This window comes from Euleptes europaea, chromosome 1 (genome assembly GCF_029931775.1).
Source record: "Euleptes europaea isolate rEulEur1 chromosome 1, rEulEur1.hap1, whole genome shotgun sequence".
NCBI lineage: Eukaryota > Metazoa > Chordata > Lepidosauria > Squamata > Sphaerodactylidae > Euleptes > Euleptes europaea.
Window position 1 is genome coordinate 56,547,735 of NC_079312.1, and position 23,155 is coordinate 56,570,889.

Here is a 23,155-nt window from a genome sequence, read left to right on the forward strand (position 1 = left end):
ACTTCAGTTATTAGTCTGATAACAAAGGGAATAAGCACTGATGTTTCCTTGCTCTGGAATATAGTAGAAATATCAGCATAGCAGGACTACAGTATATACCCATGTATAAGCCGACCCGCGTATAAGCCGAGGTGCCTAATTTCTCCCCAAAAATGGGGAAAAATTAGGCACCCGCGTATAAGCCAAGGGTCGGCTTATAACCCCTCCCCCCCCCGCAGGCTTACCTGACAGGGCTCTCCAGCGGCAAGGGCCCGGAGGCGGCGCGGCCCGGGGGGGCCTGGGCAGCCTTCCTGCGGCCCCCCCTGCCCCCGCCGCCATTTTTTTCGGGCGGGAGGGGCCTTGGGCAGCCTCCTGCAGCTGCAGGATGGCTGCCCAAGGCCCCCCCGCCCCCGCCGGCATTTTTCCCGGGCGGGAGGGGCCTTGGGCAGCCATCCTGCAGCTGCAGGAGGCTGCCCAAGGCCCCCCCGCCGCCATTTTTCCCGGGCGGGAGGGGCCTTGGGCAGCCATCCTGCAGCTGCAGGAGGCTGCCCAAGGCCCCTCCCGTCCGAAAAAAATGGCGGCAGGGGCGGGGGGGCCTTGGGCAGCCTCCTGCAGCCGCAGGATGGCTGCCCAAGGCCCCTGCCGCCCGGGAAAAATGGCGGCGGGGGCAGGGGGGGGCCTTGGGCAGCCATCCTGCGGCTGCAGGAGGCTGCCCAAGGCCCCTCCCGCCCGAAAAAAATGGCGGCGGGGGCGGGGGGGGCTTGGCCAGCCTCCTGCAGCCGCAGGATGGCTGCCCAAGGCCCCTCCCGCCCGGGAAAAATGGCGGCGGGGGTGGCCTTGGGCAGCCTCCTGCAGCCGCAGGATGGCTGCCCAAGGCCCCTCCCACCCAGGAAAAATGGCGGCGGGGGGGGCCTTGGGCAGCCTTCCTGCAGCTGCAGGAGGCTGCCCAAGGCCCCTCCCGCCCGGGAAAAATGGCGGCGGGGGCCGGGGGGGCCAGAGCAGCCTTCCTGCGGCTGCAGGAGGCTGCCCCAGGCCGCTCCCGGCGGCAGGAAGCGGCACGGGCCCGGCGGCGGCGGTAAGTTCCCCCCTCCCTCCTCCCTCCTCCCTCCCCCCATATTGACCCGCGTATAAGCCGAGGCCGGCTTTTTCAGCCCATTTTTGGGGCTGAAAAACTCGGCTTATACGCGAGTATGTACGGTAAGCCTATGCAGCTCAATGAGTGTTGGAATGTGCTTGGGAGATCTTCATTCAAATCCTGCTACTGCACTAATCTGCTAGGTAGCTTTGGTCAAGTCAGTCTTTGCAGGCTTGGTTCACCTTTTGTGCAAGTGGAATGGCAAAGACCTACCTCACAAAGTTCTTGCAAAGATGAATAAAATAACTGTAGGCCAGTTCTTGCATTCAACATGCTGTAAGAACTGACAACAACAACTGGGAACCACTCAAAGCTCTGCTATGGAGATGATTTGACACAGAACCACCTACCAGCCTTAACCAAGAAGCATCCAATCCCTTAACCCCTTCCCCCCCCCCCATTATCTTTAGCCTTCTCTCCCAGCAATCTGGCAATCCACCAGAACAGCTCCCACAACCGACCACACTATGTCAGACTAGTCATCTCCATGATACAGGTAGCTCTCCAACAATGGCTATCAATAGGAAGAGCCATAAAAATTCAACCTAAAACAGACAATTGTTCAGAAAGAAGTCCTACAGAAATGCTTTTAAGTCAAAACACTGCTGAGATGGCAACTACACCAAAAAGACGGAACACCCCATGGCTGTTATAAACATCAGAATTTTGAATGTGTCATCTTTAGTATTCAACAAAACTTGCGAATGAAAATGGGGAACAGCTGCAGCAATGTCTTACTCTGAAGTCACCAGTGTACTACAGACTACCTTTATATCCAAATGGCCAAAACTTCCACTGAGATAACATGAGAAGATTGCAGGAACTGCTACTGCAAATATGCACAGAAGTGCCTATTCTCAAAAGGCGTACAGTCCCAGGGCTCAAAAAGGTAAGTTTAACTCCAAATGAAATGCTATTCAAGCAGACACACATTACCACACCTCCATTTCTTTCAGAACAGGATGATCTTCTATTCCTGGGAAGAGGACCCTCATGGCATAGGTGCGATAATCCAAGAAGGGGATGCCTGCCCCATCCAAGTCATTCGTCAGCTCATGAATATCAGTCTGCAGCTCAGCAAAGGCTGAAAAGGAAAAAGGAGATCAATACACCAGTTCCCCATATAGCTTATCAAAGGGTTGTGGCTCAGTGGTAGAACATTTGCTTTGCATACACAAGGTCCCTGGTTCAGCCCCTGCACTCTCCAGTTAAAGAGATCATGCGGTAGATGATATGAAAGACCTCTGCCTGAGACCTTGGAGAGCTTCTGCCTGTCAGAGAAGACAATATTGGCCTTGATTGTCTGATTCAGTACATGGCAGTTACATGTGTTCAACAGCCTGTAGACCTAATCCTGTCCATAAGGAGTAAGGCCTTGGTGTGCCATAACAATATTCCTAGCTTTATGTAGGGATCAAAGGGAATTAACTAGTAGAATGTCATCCTGGTATAGCAGTAGAAAAACCAAATTGTATGCAGGTGAAATGGCCTCTTTGGAATTAGAAGGGAGAGGAGAGGAAGAGAAAAAACCTCCAAGATGACCTGAATTACTGAAACTGAATTGGAAGGGATTCCTCCAGTGATGCCTTGTTGAACCTCCTGATCCTGAAACATAGCTGGCAGACAGGTGTGCTGCCTGAAGACCAGGAGATTGTGTAAAATTGCCCTTCTCCCTATGCGTACAAAAGGGCAGTGAGAATGACAAAATGCAGCAGGAGACTTTTTAAAGGGAGTGCTGGAGGAGAAGAAAAAAGTTCTAAGCTGCAAGAATGTCCTCATTGCAGTCTGATATTGCATCTTGCAGGCGGAGCAAGAATTTTGTGGGGTGGGAGGAGGATAGAAACTGCACCCTGTACCTTTAATTGCACCTACATGGAGAAGCAGGTTGATTGTGTGCAAGTTTCTGTGCTTTACAAGCAAAGGCAAAAATGTGGGGGGGGGGGGGAGAGAGAAAAATCAAATTAATGGCACTTTAAAGGAAGCTGGAAGCGGCAAAGGGCTGTAGGCTGATCATTTTGATGAGAAAAAACAAACCGTCAGCTTGAAAGGCACACTATCTTATCTGTAACTAGTGGGACTAGAAAAGAGAAAAGGCAGAGAAGATATTGCGGCTTTTAATTAAAAGCAGATCCTTTTATCTGCCAGCTGTGGAAGACAAGGCGAAATCCCCTCCACGCACTCCCTCCCTCCCTTTCCAATCCTCTCTGTCACTATTTCTATCTACAGGGCTATTTTTTTCACTTCCCCCTTTTTTTCATAATCTCATTTTAGGTGCCCGCTTCTGTCGCAGCCTCTGGGCCAACTTGGAGTTGGCAGGGTCACAGCCCCCGGCACTGGCTTGTGGCGATAATGGGCAATTAGGTTTTATCAGCAGGATCAGAAGCGGCATTCTGTCCAATTTCTCAGCATCTGTCTGTCACATAATGAGAGACTAGCAGCCTTTTGCAGACAGGTTCCTCTCTCAGCTCCTCTCTTCCTTTCAAACTTTTCCTCTTAAAAAAAAAACCCTCACTAACTTCCCTCAAACAGTATGAAATCCAACTCAACCGCCTGCAATAAAACTGTTTCGGCTGCCCCTAGTCCACCCGCAAAAGGCAACCCACAGAAAGAGGGACAGATTTTGCATTGCCAAAGGAGACCTTGAACACTTCTGGTGAAGGATCACCTTAGTCATTGGCTACCAATGGAAAAAAAAACATGTCCATGAGCCCAACCCATATGTGGCTCAAACTTTTTTAATAGATGGTGTTCACTCTCTGCCTAGCTTTCCCTCCACTGCTTGTCATGCATTTCACCAATAACATTCTGGTTGGATCTTAACCCTTACTTTGAAAACACAAAGCTGCCTTATACTGAATCAAACCCTCGGTCCATCAAAGTCAGTATTGCCTACTCAGACTGGCAGTGGCTCTCCAGGGTCTCAGGCGGAGGTCTTTCACATCACCTACTTGCCTAGTCCCTTTAACTGGAGATGCTGGGGGTTGAACCTGGGACCTTCTGCATGCCAAGCAGATGCTGTACCACTGAGCCACAGCTTCCATGTGTTCCTCTTTGACCAATGCAGAGGTAGTCCTTTGCCCTATGGCACTTTCCCCTGGCACCAGGTGCTTTTTGGCCCATTGGAAGGTGCAGGTCTCAAGTGAGCGGAACCTCCCAGTGTCAGACGAATGTGCTCAGCAGCTGAGGACTGTCCTCATGACAAAAAAATGGCCCAGTGCGGTCAGAAGCAAGGCTGAGGATCCATGCCAATGATACCCAATCATATCACAGTGACTACCCAACTAGGACCCAGGAACACAGACCACAGAACACAAATGTATGAATGCTTACATACATGCACCAACCAACGTAAGGTGACGTAATCCACATAATTATATGCTCAGATTGTTGATTTCAATATCAGTACTATAATTTATGGTGGATATTTTAATAGGGTTCTTAATCCTTCAACTGATAGGAATGTCCTCCACAAGATTAAATCAAGGTCATAAACGACGCATCATCTTTTTTTGCAGGAAGAACCTTGAGCTCCAGGATATATGGATACTGATTCACCTTTTTGTCATGGACCATACTTTTATATTCCCCACAAGATATTATGTTAGATGGCTTTACTATTACAGTGAGCCACCTTTGGGTGGGGGGGAGGTGGTATGGAAATATACTAAAATAAACAAACAACATATAATAAAATTCAGAATCATAGAATTATAGAGTTGGAAGGGGCCATACAGGCCATCTAGTCCAACCCCCTGCTCAATGCAGGATCAGCCTAGAGCATCCCTGACAAGTGCTTGTCCAGCCTCTGCTTAAAGACTGCCAGTGTGGGGGAGCTCACCACCTCTCCCTAGGTAGTTGATTCCACTGTCGAATAACTCTCACTGTAAAAAAAAATTCCTTAATATCCAGCCGGTACCTTTAGGCCCGCAATTTAAACCCATTATTGCAAGACCTATCCTCTGCTGCCAACAGGAACAGCTCCCTGCCCTACTCTAAGTGACAGCCTGTCAAATACTTAAAGAGAGCAATCATCCCCCCCCCCTCAACCTCCTCTTCTCCAGACTAAACATTCCCAACTTCCTCAGTCTTTGAATGCAGCTGGACAAAAAACACCTCTGGAGTGTTGCTTATAAGTGACTGGGGGAGCAATCCTATGTAGGTCTGCTCAGAAGCAAGTCCCATGTTATTCAGTGGGGCTTACTCCCCAGCAAGTCTCTTTAGGATTGCAGCCTAGGGCAAATCCAGAGGGCCTGTTGCTGTCTAGATGAAGCCTAAGTATGAGCCCTTTGAATGTTCTTTCAGCCGTCATGGCAACAAATGCCAAGATGATCACAAAGCGGGAGACATTAAGCTGCAACCCACAAACTTCTTATTTCGGAGTACGGAACTTAATCCCCTAAAGCCATGAAGCAATCCATGGATTGCAGCCTTCGTGTTCAATTATAAAACCCTTAAACACCTTTGCCATGGCAGGTTTCATTAGAGAGAAACCATCCATAAAACAAGTTTATTCTAAAAAATACTTAATATAGCTTATGTTATAATGTCCAATATAAAGAAGTCCATGGGATTTAGTACAAGAAAAAAATGCATATGCAAATGTCAGTGGGGGAAGAAACCAATAAAGAGAAAAGACAACCTTAGGAAATATGTATTTTTCCAGGCAGCTGAAATGTTTGTAACATTCATAGTACGCTCCACTACATTGCTGTTTTGTTTTGGAATCACTTCATTATTTATTTACTTAATTTAGACCCCGCAAAAAGGCTTACATCTCCTTTCCATCTTATCCTCACAACAAACCCTGTAAGGTACATTAAACTGACAGTGTGCGACTAGCCCATGGTTATCCAGCAAGCTTCCTTGGCAGAATAGGGATTCCGGGTCTCCCAGATCCTAGTATGACACTCTAACCACTATACCACACTGCCTCTCAATCATGAATACTGGAGTAAAAACAGGTTGTTGCCTCTGTACCTAAACCTTGCGGAACAGGAGAAGGATCTTAGAAACTGGGCGGGGTGGGGGGAGACAAAGAACAGGAAATACATCCCACTGAAGGGGTTGGGCTAAAATGGACAGATCTGATAAACTTCGGAAAGGATAATGGAGCGCAGAGAAAGAAAAATGGGACAGACGGACTTACCTTCCTTGCACTCCAAGGCCACACGGGACTCCAGGTTGTCCATCTGCAGCTGCAAACGTTTGAGAGTGCGATCAGCATCTCGGGACTTTCGCTTGTATGCAATGAGGACAATTATGATAATGAGCAAGAGAAGGCCCCCACCCCCACCAATGCCAATGATGGCTGGGAGGGTCAACAGGTTGTCTGAGTAGATCTGCAGCATCCCTGGAGAGAACTCAAAGCCACCAGCCTTGATCTGGAAGACACAGGGAGAGAGGAACATCAAATATTAGCAGCTATCGTGCTTCCATTTACCAACTGCACCTAGCTGGAACTGAAACAAGAAAGTGCAAGAATTGACCGGCATGTTACCAGGATGCTAATTATCAGTTGATGATCTCAAGGTACTGATAGCTAAGAAGAGATCAAGGAATGTTTGCTCCTCTTGCTTACAAAAGGGGAGGGATGGATGTGGCCAGTACATGTTGTCACATCCCTCCCTCTCCTTTAAGGCTGCCATATTTTGCTGCCTTTTGGAAGGACCCGAAGCATAGAGATCAAGGGTGTAGCTCCCCCCGTCTCTCTTTGAACATCTGCTAAAACGAGCAGCATGACAGCAAAGTAAAGTCACTTATAGTGGTACAGAATGTTCCTCCATGGCTCAGATCTTTGGCTTGTTCTTCCTAGTGCTTGGCTTGTGTTTTCTCTACCCAGCTCTTTTGGTCTGCTGTCCACGATCCTGTCCTTGACAGTGGTGAGGTCATAAGCCTTGCTCCCTCTCTTCCTGTCACATGACAAGTACCATGTGACTTCCTGTCACATGCTTGCCATCCAGAAGGCCCCACACTCAGTGGACCCAGGGTCTGGAAAAGTGGAAGTCCGCTGCCCTAGGAAACTCCTTTGGAGCACAACAAAAATATAACTAAAACAATATTTTAATCATTGAAAGCTGATGTTAAACCATTTCTAACTAATGTAAAGAGTAGAGGATTAGAAGAAGAAGAGTTGGTTTTTCTTTACCTTTAAGGGGTCTTATAGCAGCTTACAATCACCTTCCCTTCCTCTCCCCACAACAGACACCTTGTGAGGTAGGTGGGGCTGAGAGAGTTTGGAGAGAACTGTGACTAGCTTAAGGTCACTCAGCAGGCTTCATGTGGAGGATAATAAACACATTTATTATAGCAGTTTCCAGGAGCCAGAGCCCATTTCAGCAGATGCGTAAAAGCATTGCATTTAGTTGACAGAAATATTTATACCCAAAGTGACAAACAGCAAAAAGGTGGGGAATGAGGGAGAGATACTATGCAGAGAAGACAGAAGGCCCAGTTTCCTAGGACAAGATGTGCTACATTACATTGCAAGGAGTACATCATTTGTACTCAGGTATCTACTGAGAGGAAGACTCTAGATGTTTTCTTTTGCCAGCATATGTGGAGGATCTTGCACAGATAAGCTCTGAATAGGAAAAGTAAATGTTGGGGACACTCCCTGTCAGTGCTCCCCATTACCCATATAAATCATAGAATCATAGAGTTGGAAGGGACCACCAGGGTCATTTGGTGAAACCCCCTGCACAATGCAGGAAATACCAAACTCAATTTGAAATCATCAATTCAAAATACCCCTGAAATATGCCATGGCACAGGCTCCTAAAAATGTTACCAGCACTTTAAACTTTTTCCAGCTGATGGCCTCTGCTATTCCATGAAGACAGCAAAGCTGTAGGAATGTTAGTACCAGGAGGAAAACGACACCCACTATACTGGTGTTTTTTTATATATACACAGGATAGTTTATCAGTGTAAACGGTTAGTCCATCCTTACAAGCCGTATCCCAAGACCTGCAAGAAAATACATCTTCCAGCTAGCACTGACTGCTGCCCCAGAAGGAAGCAAATGCAAGGGTGGGAAAAGGAAAGGGCCGAGCACTGCTGGTGACAATCTCACGTAGCCTGTCCAAAAGGGTACGGAGAGGTCTGATGGGATGCAGACACATGCTGGTATGCTGCCGACGCCTGCGAGGAGCAGGCAGCGAGTCTGATGTCTTATTCAACCCAACATTACAATAACAGATGGGGATGCAAAGTGATGGATGAGGTGCCTGGAGGAGGAAATGTTTTGGGTCCCTTTCAAACACCCAGGGCCGTGCTGTGCCCCAGAGTGCATTAGAATTGCTGCGCTGCAACCTAATAGACAACAAATCCTATTTAACGCATTCAGGGAGGAGTAGATGGGAAAGCAGGTGGAACAGCATACCTGCTCTGAGCCTTAGCACGTATTTGCATTTCCCTGCTGTAAACGATGGTTAAAAATGTCCCAAATTGCTGTGTAGATCATCTAGGACTATCCTGAATATGAAGAAACAGTGCCTGGGAAGATGTGTATGGCAAAATCATAGGAAGCATCCAGTCCATTCGGACAGAACATAGGTGGGGGTGGACGTGTTCCAAATCTCTGGGAATGTTTGTCTTTGCATTTACATGTCCATGTATGTATGTAGCATTATCCAAGTGGGCTCTCGTGCTGCCTGGGTGGTGTAGTGGCTTAGAGCAGTGGTTTGGAGCAGTGGACTCTGATCTGGAAAACTGGAGAACTCCTCAACATGAGCGGCAGATGCTAATCTGGTGAACTGGGGGGGTTACCGCACTTTGTATTCCCAGCGATGTATTAAGAGTTTGAAAATGTTATAAAAAGCATCACTTTAAAAGGGTTTTTGGATACCAAAATGGTTGGAAGGGGCCAAAGCTAAAAGGGCCAAACAAAGCTAAAGGGGCCAAAGCTAAAGGGGCCAAACAAAGTGTGAACAGTATTTTTTATAACGTTTTCAAACTCTTACTACATCGGTGGGAATACATAGAAAGTGTGAACAGTATTTTTTAAAACGTTTTCAAACTCTTAATACATCGCTGGGAATACAAAGTGCGGTAACCCCCTGGATTTGTTTCCCCACACCTACACACAAAGCCAGCTGGGTGACCTTGGTTTAGTCACAGCTCTGTAGAGCTCTCTCAGCCCCACCTACCTCTGGGGTGTCTGTTGTGGGGAGGGGAGGGGAGGGGAAGGTGATTGCAAGCCGGTTTGATTCTCCCTTAAGTGGTAGAGAAAGTCAGCATATAAAAACGAACTTTTCTTCTTCTCCTTCTGGGGAATGATAGACCCTTGCTGTGCCTCAAGAACACACAGATGGAACAGTAGAGAAAGAGGCACAGTGTGGCCACTGGTGACTACTCCACTTGCTCAAGAAAGACTATCTCTACAACCACATGGAAGTAGTATACCACTGCTGGGCTATTTACACTGCCCCTCTTGTCAGGGCTTGGGCTTGCTTCACTTCTACCTTGTTAATTTTTAGGGAGAGGCAAATGTCCACTTAAAGGTAACATAGAACAGGAGAAGACAGGTAAAATATGCCCCAGCTTCTTGTTCACTAGTGTTAGAAAAGTGGAACTAAATAGGTGTTTAATGGCAAGAAATGGAGGGAAAGGCATAGAAGAAGAGTATCTGTGGGATGCTAGGCACTGTAGGTGCTGGATTGCAAGCACTTCAGAGAGTCCTGCCGACTGATGGCAATGAGAATGACAAGCTCCCTGGGCAAGGATTGCTGAGTCAGAGGAACCAGCAACAGATGGGTCTTCTTAGGCTTATTTAAACAAACTTTAGCAACAAGGTGATGTGGGAACAACTTGTGTTTTCACTCCGTGCTACCTGTGAGTTACCTGCTTAGAAACCTTTGTGTATCTTTGACTTTGGACTGGACTTTGACAATTCTCTTGCACTCGGTTTACCTGTTTCTGACCCTCAGCTTACCTTTGAACTCGGATCGGACTTGGACCACACTCTTGTATTACGTTTTGGCTATCCATACCTGTACTCTCTCAATACCTCAGCTTTGAACTCAGACTGCTCTTGACTACGCTCCTCTGCCTCGGGCCCCGGACCTGACACATATATTCTGCGCTAGCTGCATGGTGGGATCATATGGGCAAGAAAAATCAGAAGCAGTCAGTGCCTACTGCAAAGCTGTCACAGTAACACAAAACACAACAGGGGCATGCATGGCTTGCTTTACCGTCACTTTGTGCTGTCCTGTGAGGTTTGGTGACTCGCAGAGGAGCTGGGTCTCAGAAACCGTGAGGGCACAGGGAGTGTCACCAATAAGCACAGTGTAGTTTAGACGGGAATTTCCAGTCGCTGGAGGGAGGAGGTTACGGCCCTTTAAAAAGGAAAAAAAAAAGAGTAACAATTACAGGTTTTACTGGTAAGGTCTTGCCCTCAACCTTCTAGTCAGTAAGAGAGAAGATCTTTCCATTTATCCTCATTCTCTGAATAAAGCTATCAAAGATGAGAAACACCCCAACTCATCTTAAAGGAGACATATGCCCAAGCTGACCCCAAACCATCCTTGGCTGAATAGGAGTGACCAAGGGATGACCGGTATCAATAGGAAAGAGATTATTTCCCATCACCAACTCTTCCACTTTAAAGGTGTAAGCCCTGCTCTAGTACATCATTAGTGTCAAGCTTTCTCAGTTTACAGGGAAGAAACCCCTCAATAATCCAGGAACACCCAACAACTCCCCACCCCCTGCATGCAACTGTGAAATTGAGGGGAGGATTAATAGCAAGCTTAGAGTCAAGATTCACCCAGTCTGAATTTCTGAAGAAAGAAGAACTCTAAGTCAATATCAATATTCTCTCTCTCTCTCTCTCTCTCTCTCTCTCTCTCTCTCTCTCTCTCTCTCTCTCTCTCTCTCGTTCCAGGGCTTCCAGATACAGTTTTCTCCCTGCAATAGTCTTGCTGGAACCTACTGGGATTCACCAGTACTTTTGCTGCAGGGCAGACTTTAATTTCTCTTTCTCTCCTCCCCAAATGTATGGCTTCTCCATCCCAGCTCATTGAACATCAAGCAAACATAGGCTATGAAGCCAGTGAGTGAGAGACTACCTCACGTGACTGATCTTCCTAAGCGCACAGGCATGGATGCCAAAGGTTTGCAGAAAAGCCAAAAAGTAGCCATGTAAATTTTACCAATGAAGGGAAAAGAGGGGGAACACCAGTTATTACAGGGAAGAAATGCCTGAGAATAATAGATAGAGAAATAGGGTTGCAGGGAGTATTACCTTGAGGATGAGCGGGGAGCTTGGCTTGAGTTCCAACATGCCAGAAGGAAGAGACTCAAACACAGGGTCTGGGTAATACACGAAGTTAGTTTTGTTGATGATCAGCAAGGCTTGGACATTATCCATGACAAAACCAATCTCATCTGGGCGGTCACCAAGTTCTGGGGGGCTCCGGGCTGGGTTGTCAATGGAGGGCGCATAGCACACCATGGTGGTATCATTGTAGACAGTGCAGTTCTGCAAAGGAATAAACCGGTCGATGTAATCAACATAATCTCTCACTGATTAAATTTGATCTCAAAGCACAAAGCAAGGTCAAGTGTAATCACTTCCTGGAAGGAGGTCTATGCATTTTCTCCTTCCTGGGGTTACAGCAGTACTCAATAAAAGGTGTTTGTGAGTAGTTGGTGGTGGTGGGTTGTTTCTAAATAGTAGAAAGACAGTGCAGAATGAAGTGTTGTCTTTGGCAGGAAATTCAGGTCAGAAAGCCTAGGGCCCTTTTCACAGCCTTTTAGTGCTTTGGGCCAAATCCCACTCAAAATCATGCCATCTCACTCCTAGCCCATAAAACACTGGATGAAGATGGAAGCACTCGATTTTCCCCCAACCGTAGGTATATCTATGCAATAAGTATACCATGGGCCTTTGCTGAGTAAAAACAGATTTAACCTTCTGCTTTGGAATATATGTTCATGCTACTTAAGACACACCAATCAGTAAAAAGGGGAAACGTCCTCAGTAAACCTGAGTTCTGAAATCATGCAGAAACCACTCTTAATTTAACTGTGTGCTGTCAAGGCTGTTATGTGCTGGCCACGCTATTGTCACTGTGTCTTGCCCAGCATTTCCCCTTGCTATTTTCTGCCATTTCTATTATTGTTACCCCAAAAGGTGAAATATCCCTGGAATGCTCATTTTCCACTTGCCATTGTAATACAGGGAGGGTGCAGGGCTGTTTGCGTAACTGCATAATGCACTTGCTAGACACAACAGCAGACTTCTCCAGGAAATTTACAATTGGGGAAGGGAAGGAGAAATAATCTGGTTTTCTGGCCTACTGCCGAATTGGGGAGTGTCTTGGAGACGGCTACTTACTGCAGCCCCCCCCCCCACCAACCCTGGCCACCCTTGGCATGCAGTAACCACCCCATGATCCTAATACTACGATCATCGTAGCATACTACAGACAGCAGTGGGACAGAAAATATGGATGTGCGTATATTAAAGACAATAATGTCTTTATCACATTACCTTCTAATCTGTTGGGAAAACTACTGCTCTTGAGTCAGAGTGTCCAAAATGTACTTACATTCTCCCTCTCAGAGCTGCCATACTTGGCTCGGATCCTGGGTTCCTTGATTGTGGCCAGGTTGGTGCCTGTTACTGTCAACAGTGTCCCACCACTAGGGAGCAAGAAGGAGAAGGGATTATTCAAAGATTAGTTGTACACAGACAACTGCTGAGTAAACCAACCAAAGATCCATTTCTGAAACAACACAAGCCAGTTACAAGGTATCTCTTACCTTCAGGCTTGGAACGCTGCAACCATAAGGCTGTAATTTTAAGGCTCACCCAGTGAAAATTAGCAATTCCCATTCCAGATCTCATTCATCTCTACAGTGCACTAAGAACTTCTATGGATACACTCTATACTGGATCCAGATTTGGGGGGGGGGTGTCAGGCTGCTATCTCGGTTTCGTTATTGCCTCTGTCTCTGCGCTGTATTGTCTGGCCCCCAAGGTCGCATACCTAGGCCTGGGAACTCAGCTCCTGGGAAACTGTATTCAGCCTGTGCGTGTAATCTCCCGCCTTTCCTGCCTTATAATATCTCCCAGCTAGTGAGTCTCTCATAGCTGTCATTTTATTCGTTTGCACTGTATGCCTATTTGACCAGTAAAAGCCATCTGTTTGGACTCTATCTGACTTTGTGGTGATTTCTGGTTCTGTGGGCCAAGGGCTGACAGGGGGGGTCAAAAGGCTTTCTAGTGCCTTCCCCCTCTCAGTATGCCATAATGGACTCTTCTCCTCCCTTCTCTGGGATCTAAAAGGAGCCAGAGAAAGATCACTCCAGGGGCCTCCAGGGCAATCTATCATTTTTATTTATTTATTTCTGGAGAGAGGAGAGTCCTGACTCTTCTGCATTCCTTTTAGCCATAACAGCGTCAACAGAGCATAAGAGAGCGTGAAAGACTCATACTCCATTCAAAAATTCCAGTCTAAAATAATCTCACTCCTTCTCCCAGTTTTTAGTTTAGATTTTCACATGGTATCCAAAGGGTAGTTTCAAAGACACATTTTCTGGGTCCTTAAAATCATTTGGTCCTGGGCTCTGGACCACCAAAGTGGGTTTTGTTGTTTGTGGGTTTTTTGCCGTCAAGTCACAGGCATCATGTGGCTACCCTGTACGGTTTTCAAGACAAGAGACATACAGAGGTGGTTTGCCATTGCCTGGCTCTGATTAGCAACCCTGGTCTTCCTTGGAGGTCTTCCTATCAAAGTACTAACCAGGGCTGATCCTGCTTAGCTTCTGAGATCTGATAAGATTGGGCCAACCTGGGCTATCTAGGTCAGGGCAGGTACCAAAACATTCCCCCAAGTGCCAACCCTGGATACCTTTTGGCCTTCAGGAAGTTCAAAACACAGAGAATATCAGAACCTGCAACACCGTATACAATAACAGCTACTTGTTGCCGTGATTGTTATTCCATATTTACATTGTAGAGAAAAGCCAGTGTGAGAACCCCATAGCCTTCTTGCAATCAGGTGCTTTGTAAAACACTCTAAAAGTCACACACGTGCCTTGACAAAAAGCTGCAATGGGACAACCATTCACAAATGGTAGGATGGGGCCCACAAAGATGTCAGTAGACTACAACCACTATAGTCAACAGAACACAAATTGGCGTGAGCACAGTTGTGTTTGCGGGGGTTTGAATCAACCATTGCTCCATGCAGCAACTACCCACTTCTGTTAGATTATCAGTATTAAGACACCAGCAAATATTCAACTAAAGCACCTTATTCCTTCTTGACAAAAGGAACCAGATATAGTTCAGCCCACCTCACTGCACTGCCTGCACTAGATGTGGGGCAGTGGTTTTCTAAAAGAAGTCTGTATAACAGATTCTCTTGGCACAATGGAACCTTGACCAAAATTGCTTGACGAATAGGTCAAATACCCAGTGGTACAACTAATTGTTGTTATTAATTGGTTTTATTATATATATATTTTAAAAGCTTTTAATGATTTTAAAAGCTTTTAAAAGCTTTCAATGCTAGTTTTAATGATTTTTCACCACCCTGGGGACTTTTAAGTTGGGTGGAAAGGCAGCATATAAATGTTCTAAATAAATAATGTGAATGTCCTTTAAAAAAACAGTGCAAAAAATCCATTCCCTTCAGCTCTACCTGTTGATGCTCCACTCAGGATCTATCTTCTGAATGGTGGGGTCTTCAGTGTAGAAGTACGTCACTTCAGGACTCCTAAGTACAGCTCGATTTATATGGATGGAGATAGATGCTTCCCCTGGGGCCTTGCCATGTGGCGTCTTACACCGGATCTCGCCAGCATTTCTCCTGTGGGTCACAGTCAGAGAAAAATACCTAAGGTAAATTTCTTTTTCATGGCATAAACCCAAATACACTGGATGTTCCACTTAGGAACAGATATCAACTTATTGAGTCTCACCAAAGCCCAACCTGGCACAAAATATTTGCCTCACGACAGTGTGCAGAAAACACCAGTGTCCTCTTCCTAAAAGATCACAGGGCCCTTAGATCTAGTTCTGAAAGCTGCTCTACTTAGGGGAGACATGATAGAGGTCTATACAATTATGCATTGTATGGAGAGAGTGTCTCATAATACTAGAACTTGGGTAATCTGCTGAAGCTGGAGGGTGAGAGATTCAAAACTGATAAAAGGAAGTATTTCTTCACACAACGCATAGTTAAATTGGGGAACTCCCTGCCCCAGGATGTGATGATGGCTGCCAACTTGGAAGGCTTGAAGAGGGGAGTGGACATGTTCATGGAGGAGAGGGCTATCCATGGCCATAAGTAAAATGAATATTAGTCATGATGCATACCTATTCTCTCCAGGATCAGAGGAGCATGCCTTTTATATTAGGTGCTGTGGAACACAGGCAGGATAATGCTGCTGCAGTTGTCTTGTTTGTGGGCTTCCTAGAGGCACCTGGGAAAGCCTACTACATCAATGCAACACACACACATGAATATAGCCCTGGGTCCATGCAAAGGAAATGTGGGAAAGAACCCAAGTGGGACTGGCCTGGGAAGCAGCCAGCCTCCCTCCCTGGCCAAGGAGCTGCCCACCTCTACTCTCAGAAGTCCTGCCCTCCTACAAGAAGTGGCCCATCCCTCTCTGTCTCAGGGAAAGGCTGGTAAAGCAATCAGTTAGCACAAAAAGAGAAACAGAGCAGAGGAAGCCGCTGAAGCTGCTGTAGCACCGGAGCGTTCCCCATAGTGAGGCTGCTGCAAACAGCAGCGATTAGGGCTGATAACCAGTAATTACTGCAGGAAAATATTTAAAGAGCCGCTCCATTATCATCCCTAATCTAAAAATTATCCACTTCATGGCTCAGGGATTTGTGCTTTTGAGAGGGAAAAGAAAATTCACAGTCTTTGGACTTTTTTCTTTTTTAAAAAATTGAGAGCCTTGAAAAGAAACTCCACATCAGGCAGCTGAGTGCCCGCTTGGCTCCTCCTGGGCGATACATCGTTTCAGATGGACACACATACATAAATACACTTGCACACACGCCTCATTCAAATAATGCAGTGTACTTCAGTGTATTTCTTCCCCCCTTCTCTGTAGCACGCCACAACACTCCTCGCCGAAACCCATGGAAGCCTCACCATGAAAAGGCACAAGCTTGATCCCCGATGGTCACTGTGATGTCACTTCCTGCATTGAGGTGCTTTCCTTTTATGGTAATCCAGGTGCCTCCAGAGAGAGGACCCCGTGATGGTGTCACTTGTGAGAATGTGGGATTCTGTCAGAGGGGGAAAAATACGTTCACAGTTCAACAGGTGTCATCAGTGTCAAAGAACAACAGAAAGCGCTGCAAAGAACACTGTGTATATCACAGTGGCACAACAAATTATTTAATTCTACTGGAATCCATTTTCTTTGGGATTGGGAACAAATGATAGATGAATCCAGTTAGTTAGCCAGCTTCAGTTATCACCAACATAGGAAGTACTCTGAGATGTTACCGATTAAGGAGGTGGTGTTTTTCTTCTTTGAACTGGGAGGTGGCAATCGGTAACATTTCAGAGTCTGTGACTTTCCTTTGGATTTCTTCTAAACAATCGGTAGGACAGCCCACTCCAAAATAACTACAGACTGGGCAAAATCGCTTTCTTGACCATCAGCCAATAAAAATATAAACCAGGAGCCTCAAAGCTGCAATCACAAGAATCCACAGCTTGAATAAAAGGGTCAATCTATACATTTGTATCCTTAATGGCTCAGTACACTGACCACTCCCTGACTGGCAGCCATGTTACAGGCTTACCATGAAAGTTAGGGCACAACTTATGCTTCCCATTCCCAAGCATATATTTACCGTATTTAAGACAATTCCCTTTCCCCACTAGTAGATGGAAAGTGAATTGTTAGGGATGGAGGAAGAACAAGGGGGATTCAGAGTAAGAAGAGATGCTGCATAAGAATGATGGACACTATATATCCCTTACCACAAAGGTGAAGCTTTTAGGGGCTGTGGCCTTGTAGCTGGGGGAACAGTCCCTTACGCAGACTTCCACAGGTGCATCTTGAATTTTGCTAGGGCTGGCATCTCCAATCTCACAGACAATCCTAGAGGAAGCACAGAAAGCATTCTTGTAACATAAGTGCAGGGCCTTAACAAAACTGCCCTGCAGACATTGGGTAGTATTTCAAAAATTTTGCTTTTTTAAACTGCAGCCAAAATTTCTGCTTTTTTAAACTGCAGCCAAAATTTCTGCTTTTTTAAACTGCAGGTCAACCACTTCCTTCCACTACCTTATGATAGGCTGCTCTCTCTTTTTTTTTTTAAAGGTAATTTCAGGAAATGATTTCTCAACATACATCAATAGGCACCTCAAAACTTCAAAATACATTAAATATTGGATATGCCACAATGCTTGACCAAGCAGGAAAACCAAATTTCATTGTACGCACATCCAATCAATATCCTCATTCAGTCCTTATGGTGTTAATACCTGGAAAACCATCCTTAACACTTTAACAAAACAAGTGAAATAAAAAACAGAAACCCCTATTTCCTCCCCGCACCACCACAGCATGTTTTCACTGAATGACAATCATCTAAAACTGAAGCAATGTGATAATTTCAATAATTTCCACCATAGGGTCTTTAATATCATTGTTATCTGCGTCTACAAAAAGAAAGGCATCCTCTGTTGCCATATCGATTTATCTTATGGAGTCCTCTCTCTTATGGGTACATGTTTACGGATAATGGTGAGCAAGTCTTAACTGGAAAAGCCTGGACAGATTTTAGAGAGTGCAATGAAGAAGAACATACAGACAGAAATGACATTATTTGCTTCCACAGAGATAGCCAGAACTGATCAGTTTTGGATAGTGCAGATCTCTCAACATACATTTACGACTCTGATGACTAAGGTGCATTTAAGAGTGGTATTTTCTTTAAGCTAATGCCAATTCCACAAAGACCTTTCCCTTGCAGAAAGCACGCAAAATATATCAAGCCAAAGCCCCACGTTGTATATCCCGGGATTCCACTCTGCTCAACCATGTGTTGCCACGGGTTTACCACCAATATAGCGTGAAGCCAGAAGAGTCCTTCCAACAAAAATGTCATATCAGATCCAAATTCTAATTTCCTGGACATTTTGCCAGCCTCTGGAAGCAAATAACTGGAAAGATTTGTATGTTATTTTTTTCTAGTCACCTGCTCACCCAATACTTTTGCCACAGAGCACAGGCAGACACTGGAATGGATGGCATCTCAATTGATCATCAAAAGCACATTTTGAGACACGTTAGGGTGAGTGTCATGGGTAAGCAAGGATTTTAACCCAGTCCAAGTCCAGCTCCCTTATTCATTATGCCACACTGTGTCCCCCCCACCCACCCACCCACCCCATTTCAAGACATGTTTTAATTCAACCCAGGCAAGCTCTGCTGGTGGTGAAGTTTGAAACATCCTGGGATCAGGCAATGAAAACATAATTACAATTACCTTTTCAAATGGGCATCACATGCATTCTGTCTGCCTTTAGAAAACACACATGTCTCTCTAATCCTAGGTGTATCTGCATCCAGCTGTTAACAGGGTCAAGGGCCAGTGATGTCCCGGGGACAGAGCAGCCTTTTTAACATTTGGCTCCTCCCCAGTGTACTAAGCCAAGTGGCAGATATGCACACTGCCATTTTCGCACACATGATATTGCCACTCCTCATTTGCTGGGTACTCACTGTTCAGCACTGATGTATTCGCTCTCGATGGGAATGCACATCACTTTCCCAACTCGCACCCCCAAGCGTACATCCTCAAACTTCAGGCCCAGGTTCTCCCCGATGATGGTTAAACGAGTACCACCCTGCCGGGGGCCTGTTTCAGGAAACAGCTAGGGGAAAACAAACAAACAAATGATTATTGGATTGACTTAGTCAAGGTAATCAGTCTGTCTGCCTCCTAAGACACTGTGACAAGCAGCCCACTATTTATCTCCTTATTTAAAAATTTAGCTCCATTCCTAGGGCTCCAGGTGGGCTGCAATTCAAAACAAACACAGAATCAGATAAAATCTGGGAAGGCAGGCAACCCACCCATGCAATGACACTAATCCTGCCTGCCATGGCCCACTGATACAACATCCTCATTTCCATACCCCACACTACAGCAATACAAACCAGGTACTGTTGTATACCAATTATTTCCCACTTGCACTGTGATTAAAGTTTCCAACAGTGATATTAGTCGGTGTTAAATACAGCCATATATGTCTGTCCATGTCAAAGTTTGCTGCACTCTGAAGAACTGAGCCAGAATCTGTTCCTTAAAGAAGGCATTTTGGCAACGGATACTGACTTTTGCACTTTTGAAAAGGTTCTTGAAATTCCTCTTGCCTGAGTAGAGCAAAGAAGAAATCTAGGTATCCATCCTCACATGAAAACAGATCGGCAGAGAGGGAACTCCAGGCCACTTGGAACTACCTGTTCTGAACAACAGGACTGCTGAGTTGGCGCAGTTAGCATTCAAGCTGGTGGCTCCAAGTTATCAGAGCAGTTCGTACCAGTAGCCGTCCATCCCTTTTGTCTCACAAAAGCAATGCACATGTGCACCATTCTGTCCTCACAGCAATGCAAAGGTGGGCCCATTCTGCCTCCAGGCTGCCTGTTCAGATCTATTTATTGCATTTTGTACTGCTTTTCAACAAAAAAATTAGCAAAGGACTCACAGACTTGGTCATGAACCTTCCTTTAGAGTGACACTGAGAGCTGGCTCATACATGAAGATGCCTCCGGCTCATGGGCTCCCTTTTACCTTTGCACTGACCTGATTCCCTCCTTGGGTTCTTGTTTTGCAACAAATAGTTTGACTGTGCCTTCCCATTCTGGCATGGAGGGCCAGTGCAAATCCTATTTTGCCAATTGGCTATGGCTTGGCATGAAAGGAAAGGGATGAAGGAGCACAGGAGCCAGAAGCACGTTAAGCCACTGAGCTGCTGTGTCCTACTGTCTTGGAATCTTGTGTATGTTTAGCCCGCTGAGAAGGGCAGAGGATACTCCCAGAGAGGCTGCTTGGCTCTTTTGTGCTGCAAGTTAATAGAGGCACAATCGTTCCTCCAGCACTCTCCCCACAAGGGGGATGCCAGCTAATCCCTACAGAGTAGTGTTGCCAGGTCCCTCCTCACTACTGGCAGGAGGTTTTTGGGATGGAGGGTGGGTTTGTGGAGGGGAGGGACTTCAATGCCATAGAGTCCAATTGCTAAAGTGGCTATTTTCTCCAGGTGAACTGAACTCTGTTGGCTGAAGATCAGTTGTAATAGCAGGAGATCTCTACCTAGTACCTGGAGGCTGGCAACCCTACTACAGAGTGGGACTCTCTCCTTCCCTCCCCAACCAGCTATGGTATATCCCAGTGCATGCAAGTTTCTGCCAGCACCAGCTGGGGAAGGAAGCCCCAGCAGAGCATGATGCGGCTCATTTGTCAGGATGATTCCCAATAATGCGGACAGGTGTATCTTGACAAACGGCGGAGTGATGACGGATGAGCAGCACAGCTCAGGCCCACCACTGCCACTAACAAGGTAATTATAGGCAATTTTACACCACATTTTTCTGGCCCCGGTGCTCAGTGCACACCTGCAAGTGATAAAGAGGATTAATGGGCATCCAGTTGGGAAAGCTCTGTGATGGGTCACTGGCAACCCCAAGTCCAGGCAAGGCAGGCCAAGTGGGAAAAAAGCCTCAGCAACGGCCACCAGCCATGAACTGGAATAACAGAGACGGGCTAGGAAAATCGGCTGCAGATTTCTTACCTAGCTAGCAATACGATCGCTGATGGTCCAGCTGTCCCAGCAGGGTTTGAAGACAACCTGTCCTGCCTTTTTCTAAACTAGTGGGTGCTCCAATACTGTCCAAACGGAAAAAGACTTTGGAAATGCTACCTTTGGAAATGCTCTGGCTCTGGCAAACATCCAGCAGAAGGGATTTCTATAATTACAAGGCAGCTGACTTTCCCCACTGCATGCTCTTGCACAGATTGCATTGTTAAGGAGGCACACGTTGAGTTGATCTGAGTTGTTGTGATAATTCGTAAGGTAGGGAAAGAGATTCCCCAAGGTGTGCAGGGACCCAAGACGTTTAGTGCTCTAACCTGGCATCTTATTTGGCTTGCATAACTGTGAGAGCCAATGCCGATCCTGAAGGACAAATGCAACTGTCCTAGGGACAACTTTGTGCCCAAGACAGAAAATCCAAATGAGGCTCCCTATGGTCATAAATATATGCATCAAGAAACTAACTGATCATTTGCTACCTTTTGATGGCACCCCAAAATCTACTGGCCATAACAGACTGCTCACGATAACAGTGGACCTGGGTGCAGCCGGCAATCTGTACCTAACCCACCACATGTTGAAACCAGCCGCCTCCCCTGTCTATTTGTCAACAGTGTACGGCGCACTACAACAGTCCATTTGCACTTGATAGGCTGTATCTAGACTCAGTTATCCAATGGCAGAATGGCACTTTCCTGCCTCCCCACTCCCACTGCAGACCACAGATCTCCATAAAATGCTGCTCCTGACGGAGAGGGGACCCTGAGGAATGGCACAAGGGGAGTCTGCAGTGGGGAGGGGGAATCGGAAACTGCCAGTTTGGTCTGGATCTAACCCAATGTCCTTTTTCTCCTTTTTCTTCAGTCCCATCTTACTTCTACAGTTTTCTGAAGCCACCCCAAAAGGAAGAAGAAGAAGAGTTGGTTTTTATATGCTGACTTTCTCTACCACTTAAGGAAGAATCAAACCGTCTGACAATCACCTTCCCTTCCCCTCAACAGACACCCTGTGAGGTAGGTGGGGCTGAGAGAGCTGTGACTAGCCCAAAGTCACTCAGCTGGCTTCATGTGTAGGAGTGGGAAAACCAACCCCGTTCACCAAATTAGCACCCTCCGTTCATGTGGAGGAGTGGGGAATGAAACCCTGTTCTCTACCACTCCAAACCACAGCTCTTAACCACTACACCACGCTAGCTCTTCAAAAGGAAAGTTTGGGTCACAGAATTAGTGTCAAGTCTGCATTAACAGAAGATTTTAAAAAATTGTATCTCCTTCTCCAGAATATTCTCCATTATATACTCTAGATCTCAGGGGCAGGGGAAGTTGTAGCAAAAGAGGCAAATCAATTGAGAGCTTTTTCCTCCAGCCACTGAGAAGGGTCGAAAGGTAAAGAGTGCCCTTTTAAGGTTCTTGACTAAGGCTACTGCATCTGACATTAAACACATCAGGATTCTTCCTTTTCGTTTTTTTCAAACCTTGCTTTGCAAACACCACCACACCCCATTGACTGCAAAAAGAGATTGTACTGGAAAATTACCACTAGGCATAGAAAGGTCACGGATTGCAAAGCCAGTGGGGAATCGGCCAGCAGAGCCCACAAGCTCCAACTCCCATCTCTGCTCTCTGACTTGCAGGCCGCTCCATGAGTTAAGGTAACTTATAAGCAGGCCTAGGGCACATCACATGCCACATCTCAGGATTTATACAACATTCAAACTGATTTGAGCTTCTGGGGATTGTCGTTCGCTTAAACCAATCCAATCATCTCCCGAAGTCCTGGATCAGAACTCATTAAGGCAGCCGCTGCAGCAAGCAACCTGAGTCATTCTTCCCTAAATTGAGCACCTCTAGAGTGTTTGGTGAGCTGCGGCTGTTTGTTTGGTATTGTTAAATTAGAGTTAAGGGCTGCTGCGGTATGTTAGATTTCCCCTCCACTGCAGCAAAACTGACAAGGGCCACATGTTTGGGGAGAAGCAACTCTGGGAAAAAAGTTGACACTGTTTGACACGCTGTGCAGGGAGGTCACTGCTAAACAAGGCACATGGGAGTGAGAACTGGCAAGGAAAACTGGCTCTTTCCCTCCTCACCCATACAGGCTCCCACCCCAGCTACAGCCCTGGCAAAAAAAGCAGCCTTCTTCTGCTAATTGGTTTCAGAGTACAGTCTCTCACATCTGTTGAAGGAAGTGGGGAAGACATATACCAGTGACCGTAACCTGGGATAATGGCATCCACTAG

The 23,155-nt window shown here is 46.2% G+C and overlaps 1 protein-coding gene across 4 annotated transcripts in view; it reads right to left on the reverse strand.

The window, feature by feature from the left end:
* Positions 1–23,155, reverse strand: part of PLXNA1 (plexin A1) — a 366,161-nt gene that overhangs the window by 59,129 nt on the left and 283,877 nt on the right. For all 4 annotated transcript variants that reach the window (XM_056853406.1, XM_056853393.1, XM_056853399.1 and 1 more), the window contains exons 13-21: positions 18,830–18,981; positions 17,080–17,200; positions 16,237–16,373; positions 14,770–14,937; positions 12,670–12,763; positions 11,361–11,597; positions 10,309–10,452; positions 6,261–6,495; positions 2,056–2,198 (exon numbers count right to left, since the gene is read on the reverse strand). In XM_056853406.1, the coding sequence (XP_056709384.1) occupies positions 2,056–2,198; positions 6,261–6,495; positions 10,309–10,452; positions 11,361–11,597; positions 12,670–12,763; positions 14,770–14,937; positions 16,237–16,373; positions 17,080–17,200; positions 18,830–18,981 (1,431 nt within the window). The remainder of the gene's footprint in view (positions 1–2,055; positions 2,199–6,260; positions 6,496–10,308; positions 10,453–11,360; positions 11,598–12,669; positions 12,764–14,769; positions 14,938–16,236; positions 16,374–17,079; positions 17,201–18,829; positions 18,982–23,155) is intronic.